Source organism: Anolis sagrei, chromosome 4 (genome assembly GCF_037176765.1).
Source record: "Anolis sagrei isolate rAnoSag1 chromosome 4, rAnoSag1.mat, whole genome shotgun sequence".
Lineage (NCBI taxonomy): Eukaryota > Metazoa > Chordata > Lepidosauria > Squamata > Dactyloidae > Anolis > Anolis sagrei.
In genome coordinates, this window is record NC_090024.1 from 66,563,134 (window position 1) to 66,581,797 (window position 18,664).

Sequence of the window (18,664 nt, forward strand, 5' to 3'; positions counted from 1 at the left end):
GTCTTGTCTGGATTTAGTTTCAGTTTGTTCGCCCTCATCCAGACCGTTACAGCGGCCAGGCACCGGTTCAGGACCTCGACAGCCTCCTTAGTAGCAGGTGGGAAGGAGTGACAGAGTTGGACATCATCTGCGTACAGATGGCACCGCACCCCGAAACTCCGGATGATCTCACCCAGCGGCTTCATGTAGATATTAAACAGCATGGGGGACAGTATGGAACCCTGTGGCACCCCACAAGTCAAAGGTTGTGGTGCGGAACAGGAGTCCCCCAATAACACCTTCTGGGTGCGACCCTCCAGAAATGACTGGAGCCACTGCAAAGCAATGCCCCCAAGACCCATTTCCGCAAGGCGCCCCAGAAGGATACCGTGGTCGACGGTATCGAAGGCCGCTGAGAGGTCCAGGAGCACCAACAAGGACACACTCCCCCTGTCTAGCTCCCGGCGCAGATCATCCACTAAGGCGACCAAGACCGTCTCGGTACCATGCCCCGGTCTGAAACCAGACTGTGCCGGATCCAGATAATCCGTGTCTCTCAAGAATACCTGGAGTTGTGAGGCCACCACGCTTTCCATGACTTTGCCCAGGAAGGGGAGATTGGAAACAGGCCGAAAGTTGTCCAATTTAGTGGGGTCCAGTGATGGCTTCTTCAACAGCGGCTTTATAATAGCCTGTTTTAGGCTCGCTGGAATCTTGCCTTCCCGAAGGGAGGCATTCACCACCACTGTTACCCACTCAGCCAATCCCCCTCTGGCCTCCCTCAGAAGCCAGGATGGGCAGGGGTCTAGGATGGACGTGGTGGGCCTCATACCTCCAAGTATCTTGTCCACATCCTCGGGTTTCACAAACTGAAAAGAATCCATCAAAATAGAATCCATCCTTTTAGAGCTGAACATAAAAGTGAAATCTGCAAGAAAATGTAGTTTGCTTGTTTATTTGTTAAGGGAACAATCAGAAAGCCATGCTGTCTTTCGGGAAACTATTAAGTCTTGTCTTGTACAGGCTCAAAAGGCCAGTACCCTCCTTCCCCAAATATTGTGATTTTCTTTTCTAGTTGATATTTAATATGAATGCTTCGTTTTCCTTGGCCTCTTTGTTTCTTTCCCCTCCTAAGACTGTTTTGTTTTCATCTCTACTTATTATTTGTTTTGTTCATAACTTGGGTTTTTATGGACTCATAAAATAAGTGTTGGCTTTCACTCCATATTATTGCGATATATTTCACCTGTTGATTTTTTCCCCTTCTGCTCAATAGTTAAAGTCTACCAAGGAAAGTGACAATGAACCTTTTAAGCTTAGATGACTTGCAGGGCCCTTCCATACAGGCCCTATATCCCAGGACCTGATCCCAGTTCTGTTTATCTCAGATTATTTGGCAGTGGAGACTCATATAATCCAGTTTAATTCTGAAAACCTGGGATCAGATCCTGGGATATAGGGCCTGTCTGGAAGAGCACTCAGTCACAGACAAACAAAACAATAGGTAGAGCAAGAGGCAGTGATAAGTGCAGCAGTAGCCAATGAGAGTTAGAGCTCAAGCAAAATTATTTTCATTTTGTTCCCATCCTCTCTCTTAATTAGAGTAATTAGACATAAGAACACATCATGAGACAATATTAATCATTGGAAAATATTCTCGAAAGGTGGGATGTGAAATTTTGGCTCTGCCTTTTTCTCTCCTCTGCTTTAGTTCCTGTCTGTTCATAGATTTTCCCAATAGTGTAGATACCTTCCTTTGTATTAGTTTTTGGGTGGAGCATAACACCCCCCAGAGACTAGCCTTAGTTGGTCTCTTCCATTTCCCTGTATAGAGCTCTTTGCTGGCCCCCACCCTCTTTCTACAGCAGAGCACTATGATTTAGGCTTGGGATTTTTTAATAATCCTAGGCCCAAGCAATTCAAACAGGCATCCTTAGCACCTGCATTCAACAGTATTTTTATATTATCAGTCCAAAGGACAACAGAAGCTTATGACCAGCATATGCTTCACAAGAAAGAAGACTGAGACTTTTTATAACCATCGCGTTGCACCAGGGGCAGATGAATCCAGAGAGATGACTGCATGCAGCAAAGACTCCTTTTGTTATGTATTGTTTTAAGTTACCTTATGATAGTTCCAGGTGAAGTTAACCATTTATTCATCTTGTTTGTAGTAAACTCATTTTTATTATCTTTTCACCTTGCCTAAAGTGCCTCTGTCTGTTGAGGGTTTTACTCTTAACAGAAGGTATACAGATAGCCCCCAAGTAAAACCAGACACTATAGTTTTCTCAAAGGCTCGGGTGTGTCATCACATAGGAGGAAAAAGACCACAATATAAAGAACATTTATTTCCAAGGGATTCTGATAGAAATTGGAGATTGCTCTAGAATTTTCTTTCTTGAACTGTTAGTCCCCAGCATGCACTGATTGTAGGGGAATATTATTTTCTAGGATCTTAATTTTGTGGAACACATTTCTTAACCCATAATTACACTACTTTTATGTTTTATTTTCTTTCTGCTTTGGTCAAGTAATGAGATTTAAAGTTAGGCAGAAGGTCAGAGGTGCTTGATCCTTCAGGATTATTGTATAGATTTCGGTCAAGTTCATTAAAAAATCTCAGTGCAAGTTCTCATGTATTTGTTGGCCTTATTTCTAAGTCAATTTGCAACTGGAATAGAAATATAGATGAATACATTGGTTGCATCCGTATGTCATTCCTATTCCATCACAGTGATTTCTGTAGTGGGTGATTGCCTGTAATAATGGTCCAGTGCATTTTCACTTCTTGCGTGGGACTCTTGCACGTATCAGTTTTATTGTGGAGATTACTAGCACTGCTTTCACTCACTCACTCTTTTGCTCTCTGTCTTTCTCTCTGTGTATACAGTATAAATGCATTGTCTGTCTCAGTTTTGTAAACATTGGTGCCAGGAACACCCTGCAGCTGATTGTGTCTGCAGTTCTTTAGACTCTGTTTGCTTGTCTGGATAATATTCTGTTTGCACTTCTTTATTTAGCACCCAGACGGAAGACGTTGACTACTGGGACAGTGCAAATAAATCAAATTAGTTCTCGCAGCATAGTTTGATTTGCAGGAGGAAATAAACTCTCTCTTTGCCTAGTAGCATATACAAGAGTCTGGAGCCTTTCCCCTAGATTAGTTTGGCACTTGGACAACTATTGGTCACAATAGATGCACTTTTGCACCCTTTGTGCATCCAACTTTCCAGGAAGTGATGAATTTCTGTGAATATTTCTCAGTACGTGTGGAGCCAGAGTCTGCTCATTAAACTGTTCTGTAGGAGACTACCTTTTGCACAAGCAGAGTTCATCTAGCTTAATATTCTTTAACGCGAGGCTACTTAAGCTTTTCTACTTGGGACCCTTTTGGCGTGAGAAATTTTTAGGTGACCCTGCAGGCATTTAGCCGGGGGGGGGGGGGCTTGAGGGGCTTCAGCCCCCCCCCCCCAAATTCTCATGGTGGTTCGCGAAAAGGCCTTACTGGTGCATTATTTAAACTGTTATGTTTATTCAGATCATGATCTGATCACCATACTCAATATATCCCATATGCATGGAGGTATTGGGGTAATGATACAAAAGGTTTGCTAGGCTAGACCCTCTTTCACTCAGACTCAGCCCCCCCCCCCGAAACTCAGCCCCCCAACCCCCTCTGAAAAAAATTCAGCCCCCCCCCCCAAAAAAACCGAAACCCTGGCTACTGACCTGTGACCCTGGTATATAAAATAGGTATAAAAATCAAGCATTTACTGATAACAAATCAACATTTCCAAAGCTTGCTAAACAAGTTAATTTTCCTTTTTATGAAGTACAACTGAAGCATCTTCTGCAGAATCCACTGTAAACACTGCACAACAGATTCATGTAATGTCTAAAACAGTCACTATGAGACATTCAGAAAAGTTTTATTGTTGCCAATTTTTGAGACCCCAACATTGAGCAAAGAGGACCCCATTTGGAGTTGGGATCCACCATTTAAGAAGCAGTGGTTTACAGTACATAACTGACATCCATCTGCCTAGTCCAGGGGTGCTCAAACTAAGGCCTGTGGGCGGGATGCGGCCCTCCAAGGGCATTTACCTGACCCCTGCCCTACACTTTAGACAGGTTTGCTCTAAGTCTGAAATTACTTGAAGGCACATAACAACAATCCTAATTAACTTGACTATTTCATCATCCAAAAGTAGGCCCACAGTTCCCATTGAAAGATGGGTAAGTTTATGTTGGTGAAAATTGTTCTTCATTTAAAATATTGTTTTGCCTTTCATTGGTTTTTTTATTGCATTACAGATAAGATATGTGCAGTGTGTATAGGAATCAGCTCATTTTTTCATCAAACTATAGTTGCCCCCCCCCCCAAAAGTCTGAGGAACCGTGAACCGGCCCCCCACTTAAAAAGTTTGAGGACCTCTGGTCTAGTCTTTCAGGCAGGACTATTTTCAGCCCTACTTAAAAGTCCTTTTCATGTGCCCTACCACTGACCTATGTTTGTGGCCTAATGCAATTAAACATGTTGTATGTATTTTACTTTCCCCCAAGAACTGGCTTGTTAAACAAGATTATTCTTGAGAGGCAGAATTTTGCCTTTCAGCAAATCTTGCCCGAAGAGCTCCAGTTTTTATCATGGCATCCTGAATTAGAATTGAAGTCAGAGCAACTACCTGTCCTCTTCTCTGTTCAGTATAAAGGAGATATATTTGGAAGCGTAGCTGTTGCACATAATGACTGATGGTACTGGCAGAGTCCTTTTTAAGCCTGCTTTTCTTCCTTTGGATGTTTTGGCTTGCAGGTAGGTTCTTAAACATCCAGAGGTGCAGGAAATCCTCGTTTCCTCTCTTCATCTTTCTTCCATCTACTACAGGTCTAGTATAAATGTTTGGTTTACATTTTCCATGCTTTACATGTTGTAAATATTTTTACTTGGATCTTGTTGAGCCAGAAGAGTGTGAAATATTTCTTTCTTCTTGCTTTCAAAATGTTTCTGCATTGGAAGTCTGTCATATGGTGTTTTCATTTTCAAGAGGAAAACCTGACTCGGTAAAGCAACTTGATGGAGGAAGCATGTCTGCCTTTTCTCTTTCTCTCCACTCAACCAATGAGAAGACTCCATCAGAGTAGCTTATGTCTAGAAAACTAGGTTCTGCTTACAGTTCAGTGTAGGTAAGTGGGTTTCTTTTGTTAGAACAAAGGCTGTCTTTTCAAGCTATTGGTAATTGCTTTTGGATTGCTCAGTGTTTCACAAGCACTGTTGAATTTGGGCAGGCCCTGGCACTTTTTATTCTTGATTTAGAAGACTGGTGGCATTCATTTAAGAACTCATGGTCTAAAATTGTAGCAGGAGGTTTGCAGGCTTTCATATGCTTTTCATTGGCAATTTCCAGCACTCATCACCATTAGTTATATTGGCAATGACTGTTGAAGTCAACAGCATCTGGAGGACCGTATGCATATTACTCCTGGGACCATTTCATACCACACAGTTGAAGTGCTATCATTTCATTTTAATTCCCTTGGTAGCATCCTGTGAAATCCTGGCCTTTGCAGTTTTGAAAGTGGTTCTTTGAACTTTAGGATCTCTCCAAACTACCAATCCCAGTAGGAACCTAAGAGTTAAAATGAAATCGCAATGCTGTAATTGCCTAATCTGAGAGTAGTGATTGGATTTAGGCCACAATTTTCATTTCCTTTAGAACATTTTATTATGTTTATATAGTCTCCATAAACGGGGTGTGTGTATGTATGTGGCACCATTGTTCAGCCCTAATGAATAATCAGAAATAAAGCCTATTAATTGTCCTCATTTCTTAATGTTTTTTGTACTTATGTTCTACCATTTGCCATTATGACAACGACTTATAGTTATTGTATGAGCAATGTTAATAAAGGTAAAGGTAAAGATTTCCCCTGGCATTAAGTCTAGTCATGTCCAACTCTGGGGGGTGGTGCTCATCCCCATTTCTAAGTCAAAGAGTGTGCATTGTCCATAGACACCTCCAAGGTCATGTGGCCAGCATTACTGCATGGAGCGCTGTTACCTTCCAGCAGAAGTGCTACCTATTGATCTACTCACATTTGCATATTTTCAAACTGCTAGGTTAGCAGAAGCTGGTGCTAACAGTGGGAGCTCATCCTGCTCTTCAGATTCGAACCGCCAACCTTTCGGTCAGCAGCTCAGCAGTTTAACCTACTGCGCCACCAGGAGGCCCAAGCAATGTTAATAGTATTTATGAAGTACCTGTTTTGAAATAAAAGGTTAATATGTATCCCAACATCATGCTGTAATCCTGGTGGGTCGGGTTTTTCCATACATAGTTTCTTGCAATTATAATTTTTTTTTTATATTTCGATATTGTCCCTCATTTGTTAATGTAGATGTTGAGGGGCCTTTAGGTGTTTTAGGAAGGCCCTTAACATCCTAAAGATGGACAGAATTGGTAGAAGCTTCATTATTATGAGACTTCTGGTTAGTTTTGTAAACAAGATGTACACTTTGGTGGCCATTCTCAGTCCCCTGGAACAATAAACTTTTGCCCTAGGGAATATATAGTTATTTTTTTTTACTTGCCATATTGAAAGCATGGAATGACAATACTGAAAGTATCAATCTCTCTTCCCTGGAAGACTATTTGACTTGACACAGCTGATATTTCCCAAAGAATTTGTCATCAGATTTTCAGATGATGAATGGCCATGGCATTTGCGGACCTTTCCCTTTTTTGTACTGTCATGGCCTGAAGCTGAGCCCAATGCAATGTCCTCATCCCCCTTTAGACTACCCTGCATCTAAGAATGTTCATGGGCATTTTGACCAAAGAAAAAGCAGGAGAGAAGATGCAATTTTATTTTTCTTTCTAAACTGTGGCTAACATTTGCAGTTATTACTGGGATCTCAAGGAACTGTGGTACCTCCAAGACATGCTGGGGAAAGCTATTATAAACCTGATAACTTGGAGTGGTTGTGTTTTCTATACTTACAATTGTTTGCTATTTCATTGAAATATCCAAATTTTATTGAATTATTATGCCGGCAGGACTGCTGACCAATATGTCAGTGGTTCTAATCCAGGGAGGGCGGGTTGAGCTCCTTCTGTCAACTCCAGCTCCTCATGCGGGGACATGAAAGAACCCTCCCACAAAGATGGTAAAATATCAAAACATCCGGGCATCCCCTGGGCAACGTCTTTGCAGACGACCAATTCTCTGTTGTTATTGTTGTTGTATTCATATTTGGCTTGGTTTTAATAATATCTGAAATAATAGTGACAGATGATACTCTTACTGAAAATTGATTCTAATGACGTGGATTGTAAGAAAATTGAGAATTCTTTGGTCTGCTATATGAAATTTCTTCGGGATTTTATTTCTGAAACATAAATGGTTGAAGTACATTGTGTCATGTTTAGCTTTGTGTTTCATAATATAGTTTTATAAAATGGTACTGACGAGACCTGATAAAATGATAATTATAAATTAGACTTGAGGGCCTGGGTGTTTTTATTTTTTCCCTTTTAACTGCAATTTTGTTATTGTACTGCTTCCCCCATCCTTACTAAATGCGCCTTTTGAAATGTAAATCATATCATGTTCAGAAATGCATATTGACATCTTCAGTGCTGTCTCTCTTTGCATTTCAAAGGATTGTGCGGTCACACTTTGCATCTCAGGAAAATTGCCATATTTTCCTTGTAAAGATCTCCTTTAATGTGTGCTATCAATCCCTACTAAATGGGGTTGTGCGGGCGTGCACACATGGGTGGTTTTGTTCCTTGAATGTTGTGAATCTTGCTATAAGTTACCAGAACACATTTTTTTTCCTTTTTCCTTTCTCAGGTTGCCTAAAGGGAAGGGAAAGCCCAAGGAAGAAACGTGAAGACCAAATCTGGAAAGTGAGCAAGCAAACGAACAACAAAATCCAATCATGTTTTCCAAGCAAAGGATTAGAACTAAAATTTAACAAGGCAAGTCTGGAATGACTGCTGTTGGTTACATGCACATCATGGCCCAAATTCTCTGGCTGGACAGCTGAGGCACCTGAGTTGCACTTGCATTTTCAAACTCACACATATCCTTTCCACACCTTGGCAGAAGTAGCTATGCCAAATGTCCTACTGGAGAGAAGAAATTGATATTGAACAGCAAAGATGGAAGTAACTTGACAGCTTCAGTTCTAGACGTTGCCTCTGCAAAGGACAGGTTAAGACTGGAATCACAAGCTTTACCGGGAGAGCAGTATGCAGGAAGCTGGTTTCCAGGCCACAAATACTTTCACAGGTAAGGATTTTGCTAGACCATTTTTTCACTTAGATCTGTGCACGAAGGCAGGAATTTCCATCTGGATTTCATAGATAACACATGAGCAGTTTGCCTTCCAAACCCCAAACACTGGCAGATGTATATGGTTTGCTTGGAATCTTGGGTCTGGAAAGATGTAATCTATACCTTTATACTCTAGTAGCTTATTAAAACCACTGTAAATGCTGTTGTCTTATAGGTGAGGCACCCAAGCGTTGTACTCACAGGTGTGCGGCCTTTGTTTTCTTTGGTTGTCTACAGTAACCTGAGAAATTATGGTCAAAAGCACGTGACGATCCTCTGAACACTAAAAGAGGCCATTTGGAAAAGGTTGGTGTTAGACTTGCAGGGTCTGGCAAAACTTGATGTGTGGGTGAACTTGGAATTATTTTAGATTCTTCATTTTTTAAATCACTGTGAGATGATGGATGTGGTTTTCTTCTCTGTTTGTTTGATTCAGCACTTTGGGAGACGTACAATAAATGGAACCAATATCATTCAGGGTTACATTCTTTTCTTTACAGATCACCTTGGTGAAATTCTAGTAGATCGTGTTGCAATATTGTGAAAGAAACCCTAGATAGATTTCTCTTTAAAAAGCTGAAAACACATAGAAACCAGTTTTAAAATTAATTTGGTTTTCTGTTATTAACCTCAACAGATCTTGACACCTTATATAGGATCACAGAAACACAAGTAGGTGTTAGGCATTTGATCTTCTTTTGTAAGATTTTCAGCTTGTAAAAAATGTCCCTGAAGTATGTCACACCTTTACGTATATTTATTTATTTATTTCATGCATTTATACCCCATCCTTCTCACCCCTGGAGGGGGACTCAAGGGCCGCTTCACAACAGGCAGCTATTTGATGCCAATACACAAATTCTAAAACAGTTACAGTTAAAACAACAGTTAAAATCAAATATTAAAGCAATTGTGTAAACAAGTTCTGCCGGTTCAGAATCATAGTCCAAAGTCAGTTCATTTCTAATCACATAAAATCACTCTCAGTCTAGTTGCTGCATCTACTGCTCGAAGGCTTGATCCCAAAATCACATTTGGAGTTTTTTCTGAAAGGATAGAAGGAAGGGGGCTAATCTGATCTCATTGGGAGGGAATTCCACAGCCGAAGGACTACCACTGAGAAGGCCCTGCCCCTCGTCCCCACCAGTCACACTTGCGAAGGTGGTGGGACCAAGAGCAAGGCCTCCCCGGATGATCTTAACCTCCTTGATGATTCATAGAGGGCGATATGTTCGGACAGGTAGACTGGGCTGGATGTATGCTGTTTTAAAATCTCTGGTCCTCTGTGTCCTAGTTTGTTTTACTCTGCTATGGATTCTTTACAAAACATTATGTTACTTGTCCCAGTTTACCCCCTTTTTTTCAAATACTTGTTTCTGTGTGTGTCTTCATAAGCAACTGCAGATATTAGTAGGTGATTATATTAATCTCAATCCTGTGAAAGACCTATTCATTGCCTTTATTAAAGCACTGCTTATTTGATAGTGAGCTGTGCACAGCAAAATTTGGAGTGGTACATGAACTGGGCTTTTTATTCTCATCTGATTTGAAGCCTACTGTAGCATAGATTTCAACACCGCCTGAGCTCTGCGAGTGCAGCATTTTTCTGAATGAAGCAGAGAGTGTTTGAGGATCGGGACATTCATAGGGACACCAAGGTGCTTGTTTATAAAACTATTGTCCTCCCAACCCTGTTATATGCCTGTGAAATTTACAGATGTCACACTCAACTCCTGGAGTGATTCCATCAGCGTTGCCTCCAAAAAATCCTGCAAATCTCTTCGGCTTCACTGTCCGTTCAGCCAATTTCTGTGTCTGTCTGTGTCTCCCTTTGGGAGTTCTTCCTACAAATCTTGCCCAAAGCATAAATTTAGTGGTTGCAAATGGTAAAACACCAAGCACCATCATATGTCAATTTTGGTGAGATTATTCCTATGGCAGTAGGTCTTTGTGACACTATACAAGAGCCTTGAAGATCGTTGTCTGAGAAGGGGGGCGGGGGGAACCTGTGATCATCTCCAAATATTCTCCAGATTGTGCTACAGTTTGCATCTGCTTGTGTGTTAACAACCAGGAGTTAATCTGTGATATTTATGTTATCTTATTTGTAGTGTAAAAACACTTAAAATACAATAATTAAAATGAGGAACAATGTTAACCAATATAAACTTATTAGTATTTCAATAGGAAATGTGGGCCTGCTTTTGGCTGATGAGATAGGATTGCTGTTATGTGCTTTCAAGTCATTTCAGACTTAGGTTGACCCTGAGCGTGGGCCGGGTAAATTACCTTGAAGGGCCGCATCTGGCCTTAGTTTGAGGATCCCTGGAATACAGCATTGTAATGTCAGATCATTGGGTTTTGATGGGGTTTCAAACTCCTTGTTACATTGCTTAGTTGTTGTTGCTGCATGGGCACTAGACTCGGCTTGCTTAATTCTCTCCCCCCCCCCCCATTGGAGGGGTGTGTGTCTGATGGCTTAGCAGGGGTGCGGCGGTAATGGTTGGTAAACAGCTGCATCCCATGACGTGATTAAGTGCTATTGGTCAGCAACAACTAAATAGTTGTTAATCCCTTAGAGTAGTTAAATCAATGCAAATTGTTTTTAGTGTTTACTTTAACAGGTGTGATGAAAGAATGGTACTCTTTGGAATGTGTTCTAACATAGTCATACAGTAACACTGCACTTGTGTTATAAGGCTCTGAGGGAAAGTAGGATTTATCCCAAGGCCGGAATGGTTCCAAAGATGGATGGTATAATGGTCCTTGAAGCCCCTTTCTTCTAACATCATTCACCCCCACTCCGTTCTATCTCATTCTCCAAGCAATGAGATAGAACAATACTTTGTTTTCACAGTGAAAGTATTAGTTGACACTTGAAAGAACAGCTCTTGAAGGTACCTTCTGAGGCCCCTTTTACACTGCCATATAATCCGGTTTATTTATTTATTTACGACATTTATATGCCACCCTTCTTAATCCACATTATCTGCTTTGAATTGGATTAAATGTGTCTATTGCCATATAATCCAGTTCAAAGCAGATAATCTGGATTTTATGGCAGTGTAGAAGGGGCCTGAGTCCCCACTGAAAGGTCTAGGATTTTTCCTTTGTTCAGCTAACTTTGGCCCCATCTACACTGCCATTATAATACAGAGTGAAACTGGATTATATGATCATATGATCTAGTTGGGTTAAACTGCATTATATGAGTCTACACAGATCATATAATGCAGTTCAATCTGCATTATAATGGCTGTGTAGATGGGGGTCTTTGTTTTGATCTAACATTGTAATCCAGTGTCTATTAAAATATGTGTATATATGAGAGTTCGTGCAAAGCAAAATGTAAGATTTTACGTAGATCCAGAGCATATTTTTTCCGACTCCCAAGAATCAAAGTAACAATCAATTGATTCTTCTGTGATACACTTGATGTGATACTGCCATGTTGCAGCCTGTTTACTAAATTCAAACAGTCACGACTTTTCCTTACTGCAATATTTTGTATTAAAAGTTTCTTGATTTTTGCCATAGTGGTTTTTATAGTGTGGTGGAGTATGTGGTTTGCCTCAAAAACATTTTTTAAAACTGTCTGACTCATGTATTTATGCAAGGCATTTTTGACCTCCTCTTTAGCCACAGAGGTTCCTGGAGGAGCTTGCATACTTCAGTAGCTTGCTGCCCTCAGGCTTACAATCTAAAACATATGACACACAAGGCAAAATGCTGGGGAGAGAAGGGTGGGAAGAATGCATGAGTGGCACTTCTTAAAGTTGCAGACTTTATAATGACCAGCTTGGCTGCAAAGAGATCAGAGGGCTTTATGAGAATGGCTGCTTCTAGGTGACTTTTGTGGGCAGGACCAAAGGAATCTGGTCTTTCAACAGACAACCCTGCTCATCATCTCCCCTACTCTCTTCAGGCTGATGGAGTGTTTTAAATCCCAAAATACAGTTAAGTGAACCTTTGTAGAACATAAAAAGGAGTTTGTGTGTGTGTATGTTTGTGTGGAGGTGATAGCACCTTTAACATTTACTAGTTTTATTTTAGCATGAGCTTCTGTCCCCCATCTCTATATATATGAAACTACAGGGAGAGGTCATCTGGAGTTTTGGAGTACAGTGCCACTTATATGTGGATGACACCCAACTCTCCTTTTCACCTAATGCGAAGAAAGCTATCCTGACCCTAAACCACTGCCTGCCATCAGTAATGGACTGGATGAGGGCAAACAAATTGAAACTTAATTCAGACAAGACGGTACCAACTCCTGGTCAGTTGGAAGGCAGACCAGAGAATAGGGATCCAACCTATGCTGGATGGGGTTACACTCTTTTCGAAGACACAGCTCCATGGTTTGGGGGTCCTCCTGGACTCAGCACTGAACCTGGACACCCAGGTATCTGCGGTGGCCAGGAGGGCCTTTGCACAATTAAAACTTGTGCACCAACTGTTCCTGTTCCTTAAGAAGTCAGATCTGGCCATGGTGGTACATGCCTTAGTTACATCCCTTCTGGATTACTGTTACACGTTCTATGTGAGGATGCCTTTAAGGAGTGCTCAGAAACTTCAGCTGGTCCAAAGAGCTGCAGCCATGTTGCTCACTGGGGCTGGCTACAGGGAGCAGACAACCCCCCTGTTGCAACAGCTCCACTGGCTGCCACTCTGTTACCGGACATAATTCAAAGTGCTGGTTATGACCTTTAAAGCCCTAAACTGTTCAGGTCTAGGCTATTTGGTTGACTGGATCCCCTTGTACGAACCTTTCATAATCCACAGCCTTACTTGCTAAGAGTAATCAGAGGCAGTCCAAGATTTAAAGCCATCATTTCTACAATTTTCAGCAGCGAGCAGGCCCATTCCAAAGTCCGTTCCAAAAGGTGTAAATGCACAGAATTTATTTATTTATTTATTTCGGTTGCTTCGACCCCACCCTTCTCACCCCGGGGGGGGGGGGGGACGGGACTCAATGCGGCTTACAAAAGCAAGGCACAATTCAATGCCCGCATCACATAACAGCAAAAGACAATAAAATCAGTTAACAAAACAGCAATTCTAACAATAACAACAATCAACAGAAAACAATAATTATTATAGACAAAAACAACCATAAAACCAATATATTACAGTAGTATCCAGTTTCCTAAGGGACTGTGTCCCCACTAATATGGGATAATTTAGGTGAGGGAGAAAACAGTGCTGACCATCCAATGTTCAGCCACTGTAGGCAGAAGATACTTCAGCATTTCTGTCCTTCCATCAATTGCAGTGTTGAAAACAAAAGGCAGTGTGTCAAGCTGAGATACAATGGGCTCTTGGTATCTGCTGGGATTTAGTTTCAGGACCCCCTATGGATACCAGAATCTGTGAATGCTAAAGCCCCATTACATGAAATGATATTTTGTAAATAAAGTTACAAAATCAATGCTTGCCTTTTGTGCTTTTTTTTTTAAAAAAACCATTGTCAAGCTGAAGATTGTTGAGTCTGTGGATGCAGAATCTGTAGATACGGAGGACTGACTATTGAAGGGATCTTAGAGCCTTAGAAATAATGGGAAATTTGCTTATTCTGAGTTGGAACATAACTCCTTCTAGCCCAGTATTATCAACTAATTGTCAGCAACACTTTAGTATTCAAGCAGGACTGTTGCCCAGCAGCCAGCCACCCAAGTATAGACTAAGCCTGACTCTGTTTTCTGAAGCCAGACAAGTTTGGGGTGTGTTCAGGATACTGGCATGCGTGAGTGTTCCTTATTGTTTTGATGTAACAGAAACTGGGCCACCAGTGGTGACCTTGTATTCTTTCAGGGATTGGAGCTTTGAACATGTGAATTCTGTGAAATTAGTGTAGAAGTGCTGACAGGCTCACCTTAGCACGCAGCATCCTGCCTCTGCAATGGAAAAGGCAGTAACAGGTAAAACTCCAACTGGTTGTGAGCAAACAGTACAGTCATTTATGACTGTCTGCTCTTAGTATCTCTGACAAGCCTGTAGGCTTTCTCCTCCTGATGTGAGCTGCAGAGATGACAATTCAACTGACAGGGCTTCTGCCAGCCACTGAACAAAAAAAGAAAAATGTGAAAACTGCCTTTTGCCTACCACATTGCCATCATTTTTATCTGCTAAATAAGGATCTCTGGTTAGGATAATCAGGTTGATGGTTAATCCTAAACTTTGTTATGACTCCCAGGTTTAGCCTATAGAAGTTATTCTCTTGGATAGCTATTGGTTCTGAAACCTGCACCGATTTGTATCCCTGGTGCAGTTAATTTAAAAGAAGGGAGTTTTATAGAGATTAGGAAGTTTGGAGCAGTCCTTTTTTCTGTCATAAACATATAATAAATGGGAAGAAGATAGGAAATATTTATCAATGATTTACTATATAAATGCTAGTATAAAGCTAGTTTTTCAGCCCTTGTTTCAGGCTGAAAAAGCCCCTCTCAGCTTATACTTGGGTGAGGGTCCTGCAGGGAAGGCTTCTTTCAGCCCCACGCCTTCCTGCCAAGATCCTCACCTCTTCTCATGGCAACCCATTTCTCCTTTCTCTCCTCCTCTCTCGCTCAGTGGACACCTTCCTCTCCTCTTCTCTTGGCGGCAGTTTTCCCCATTTTTTCTTATTCATATACGAGTACACACAGAATTTTCCCCAAAACGTATTGTTAAAATAAACTATGGTGATTATTGGAAGGATACGTAAGCACATTTACATTGAAGGAGGTTAGAATAATGATTTAATCAGAGTTGGACGGACTTATCTTAAATTACAGCTTTATATAAATATTCAAAAACATTTAACCCACTTATGTGTCAATTAATGTAATGTTATTGGTATCTATTTTTATTCCGAAATTTCCCAGTAGCTGCTGCATTTCCCACTCTCGGCTTATACTCGAGCCAATACGTTTTCCCAGTTTTTGTGGTAAAATTAGATGCCTCGGTTTATATTCGGGTTGGCTTTTACTCAAGTATATGCGTTATCTACCCAACCTTGATATGTAAATGTCTTGTGACCACGAAGGCTCAGAGGATCCATTTCTATTGATCATCTGTTAGCTATCCTACCATGTGTTGTCTGAGATACTAAAGACTGAAGTTGGGCTTTCTAAATGTGTGTTCTCTTCTTGAGCTGTTTTTAAGTGCCAACTTTCAGCCATTTCTTTAAAAATACTTATCAGAAGAAATGTTTCTATAGGCAGTTATTAACACAATTCAGTTTGAAAAAGGAGGGCAAGCTGTTCTGAAGATCTGTCATTATATGTGTATCTGTGTATGCGTGTGTGTGTGTGTGTGTGTATGTATGTATGTATATGTATATATATATATAGGGAGTGTTTTTCAAAATTGAATTTTGCATAGCCTGATGGATACGGCCATGTTTTTCTTCTAATCCATCTTTTGGTAGGATTTTACATCTTTATATCCAAATGCTTTTAACAGGTTCATGCATGGGTAGAAGTCCCAAACTTTGCCAATTTGTTCCCAACATCTCTCTTGCAAGTTGATGCACCTTGTTGTTTCAACAGGGCTTATGTCTCAGCCCATTAGTATGAAGCCCCCGTTGGTGCAGTGGATTAAACCCATGTGCCAGTTCAACTGGTCGACCGACAGGTTGGCGGTTCGAATCTGGACTCCCATCTGTCGATCTCTAACTTCCCATGAGGGGAGATGAGAGAAGCCTCCAACAGGATGGTAAGACATCCAACATTTGGACATCCCCTTGGCAACATCCTTGCAGACGGCCAATTCTCTCACAGCAGAAGCTACTTGCAGTTTCTCAAGTCACTTCTGACACAAAAACAAAACAAAAAAAGTATGGAGTGGCATGTTTTGCTGCTTGGACAGTAGGCTACCATAGCATACCAAGTTGGAAGTTGAATGCACTTAGAATTTGCCTATGCGCATTGTGTGTGGGAATGACATTGTGGGGCCAAGGAGACTAAATGCAGGCTTAAGCTTCATACCACACCTACACAGAGAACTCAGTAAAACATCCATTTGAGAAAACTGACTGAAAGTGATTGTAAATATATCACCTAACTCAACAGAAAAGGAGATAAGTCTGAAATCATTCTCTTATTCTTGCAATAGGTATTAGTTTGCTTGAAGAAAACAAAGATGGTTTTTTGAAAAGGCGGTTTGTGGATTTATATGGACAGATGGTGTACAGGAAAGAACAGAGAAACTCCAGGGAAGTGTGAGCTGTCCACTGAGCCTTTCATTCTGTTCCTGTTCCGACTATTTCCTAATACCGCATTGTCTAATTTTGGATTATTATGCTTTTTTCTTCTTTTTAGGAAAATGGCCAGATTTCTGACTGCTTTGACATTTGTGTTCTCAGTCAAGTTACTCCCATTTGATTTAAGAGGCACTCATAGAGGAAGCTTTGTAGAGTCAGGAATTTAACGTTGGGGAAAAAAAAGAGATGAGCACACTCGCAAAGAATTTGTCTCCGCAATAAACATCTGTGTACAATTGGTGCTTATGAGAGCAATGTTGGTGAAACAGCTTAATGCCGTGTCAGTTGAATGTGGATGACTTTCTGTGGGTTGTGGTGATGGGAGATGGAACTTGGTAAACAGGGCAAGATAGTTGCTAAGAAAAGCATGGAATATTTGTTCGGGATATGACTGATTCAGAAATTGTATGTTTATCCTGGAAGCTTAGACTATACAAACCAGTAATTTATACTGGCGGAAGATGAATATGCAGCCGGCTGTATATTCAATCAGTTCTTGATTTACATGGAAAAAATGGAAATTGTAGATGACGCACTCTATCTGCCCCCCTTGCCCCAGCCTCCTCCTGAGTCTTATTATACTTGATTTGTTTATCTTGAAACAAATGCTTTATGTATTCTATCCCAAATATTCCACGCAAGATGTTGGACAGACACGGTCCTGCTAGTAAAGTGAGGAAATCGTTGCTTCAGTGAAAAGGCACTGTGGCTCATTGTATGGGATCAATTCTACCTGTGAAGGAGTGTAATTTTTTTGCTTGTTGGAGAAATACATTTTGCTTGCCAGAATAACAGAGTGGTGAAAGAAGCTTTATGTGTTTCATATGGTGCTGAAGAAAAGATCCAGCAAAATGTGGAGAACATGGGTCTAAGCTTGTACTAAACATTTTGTAATTTAGGAAAGCTGTTTTTCTACCTTTTCTTCTTTCCAAAACTGGTAACTGATTCTCAGAAAATGTGGCTCATAAACCTGTTGGGTTAAAAAGGGAATTAATTTTGTGCATCAAGGTAACATGGACTATTTTGCTTATGAGGGCTTGTCTAAATTTAATTTTCAGAATTCTACCCAAAACTTGCCAAAGTGCTGTTTCCGTTCTCCTCCCACTTGCTTTTAATGTCAAGTTTAGTGGGCCTATAACTATCATGCATCAGTCAAGCTTAAGAGAATTGTGTAAAATTTGTTCAGTCACCTAAGAAGAGGGAGGTAAATCATAATTTGCTTAATCATCAAGCACCAGAATGAAAACATACCAATTTCTCCTTGCCCACAAGATGGCAAAGCTTTTCCTGCCTTTTTCAGCATTTTTTAAAAAATCGAAAGTTAGTTTACTACAGAAAATTACAATAACTATGCAAAATTGTTGTGTTTTGAGTAACATTTATAAGGGCTGCATGAAATGTTTACTTGTTTTTTTTATCAGTAAGCCACTTCTTCTGTTCTTGCTGCATGTATCTGCAAAATACAGTTGTTTTGTACACATATTTTGGTGGAAACTATAGACATCTCAACCTCCCCAAACTTTTCCTTGTGGAATGTTGTGTGGTTTCCGGGCTGTTTTCCTTGTAATGTTTTTGCACTGAAGGTGAGAGTACTTGAGCAGATTGAGTCTTAATGTGTTGAGATACATTCTTGTTGAGGCAGCAACTTTTTTGGGATATTTTCACATTGAGATGTAGTCTTTCAAGTCCTGCTTAGAATTAAATTGACCAAGTTTCAGCTATATCTAGCATACACCTTCCCATCAGAAACATTTGTGGGATTTCTCCTCCATCATATTGAGAGACATTGACAGTGAGAAACTTGACAATCCTAGACAATATATACCAGTCCCTCACAATGTCTCTATTTTCATGCCACCAGATCCAATTAGAATGTATTTATAGCTGCCAAATTGATTCTTGCTCTGTATCAGATTGTTTAAGGAATCTCCTGATTAGTGATGCACTGGTGGAAGAAGGCAGATCATTTGCACAGATAATTCCTAATGCACTATGACTTATATGTCATACTATTAACCTTTTTTGGCTGGGTTAGTAATAAAGAAAAAAGAATAATTAAAATAAATTTGTGCTTTCTTGCACCTTCATAGCATGTAGGGCTGA

At 40.6% G+C, this 18,664-nt stretch overlaps 1 protein-coding gene across 2 annotated transcripts in view; it reads left to right on the forward strand.

Moving 5' to 3' along the window:
- LDLRAD4 (low density lipoprotein receptor class A domain containing 4) overlaps window positions 1-18,664 on the forward strand; it is a 334,558-nt gene that overhangs the window by 116,760 nt on the left and 199,134 nt on the right. For both annotated transcript variants that reach the window (XM_060775010.2, XM_060775009.2), the window contains one exon: window positions 7,837-8,277. In XM_060775010.2, the coding sequence (XP_060630993.1) occupies window positions 8,238-8,277 (40 nt within the window). In that variant the 5' untranslated portion in view covers window positions 7,837-8,237. The remainder of the gene's footprint in view (window positions 1-7,836; window positions 8,278-18,664) is intronic.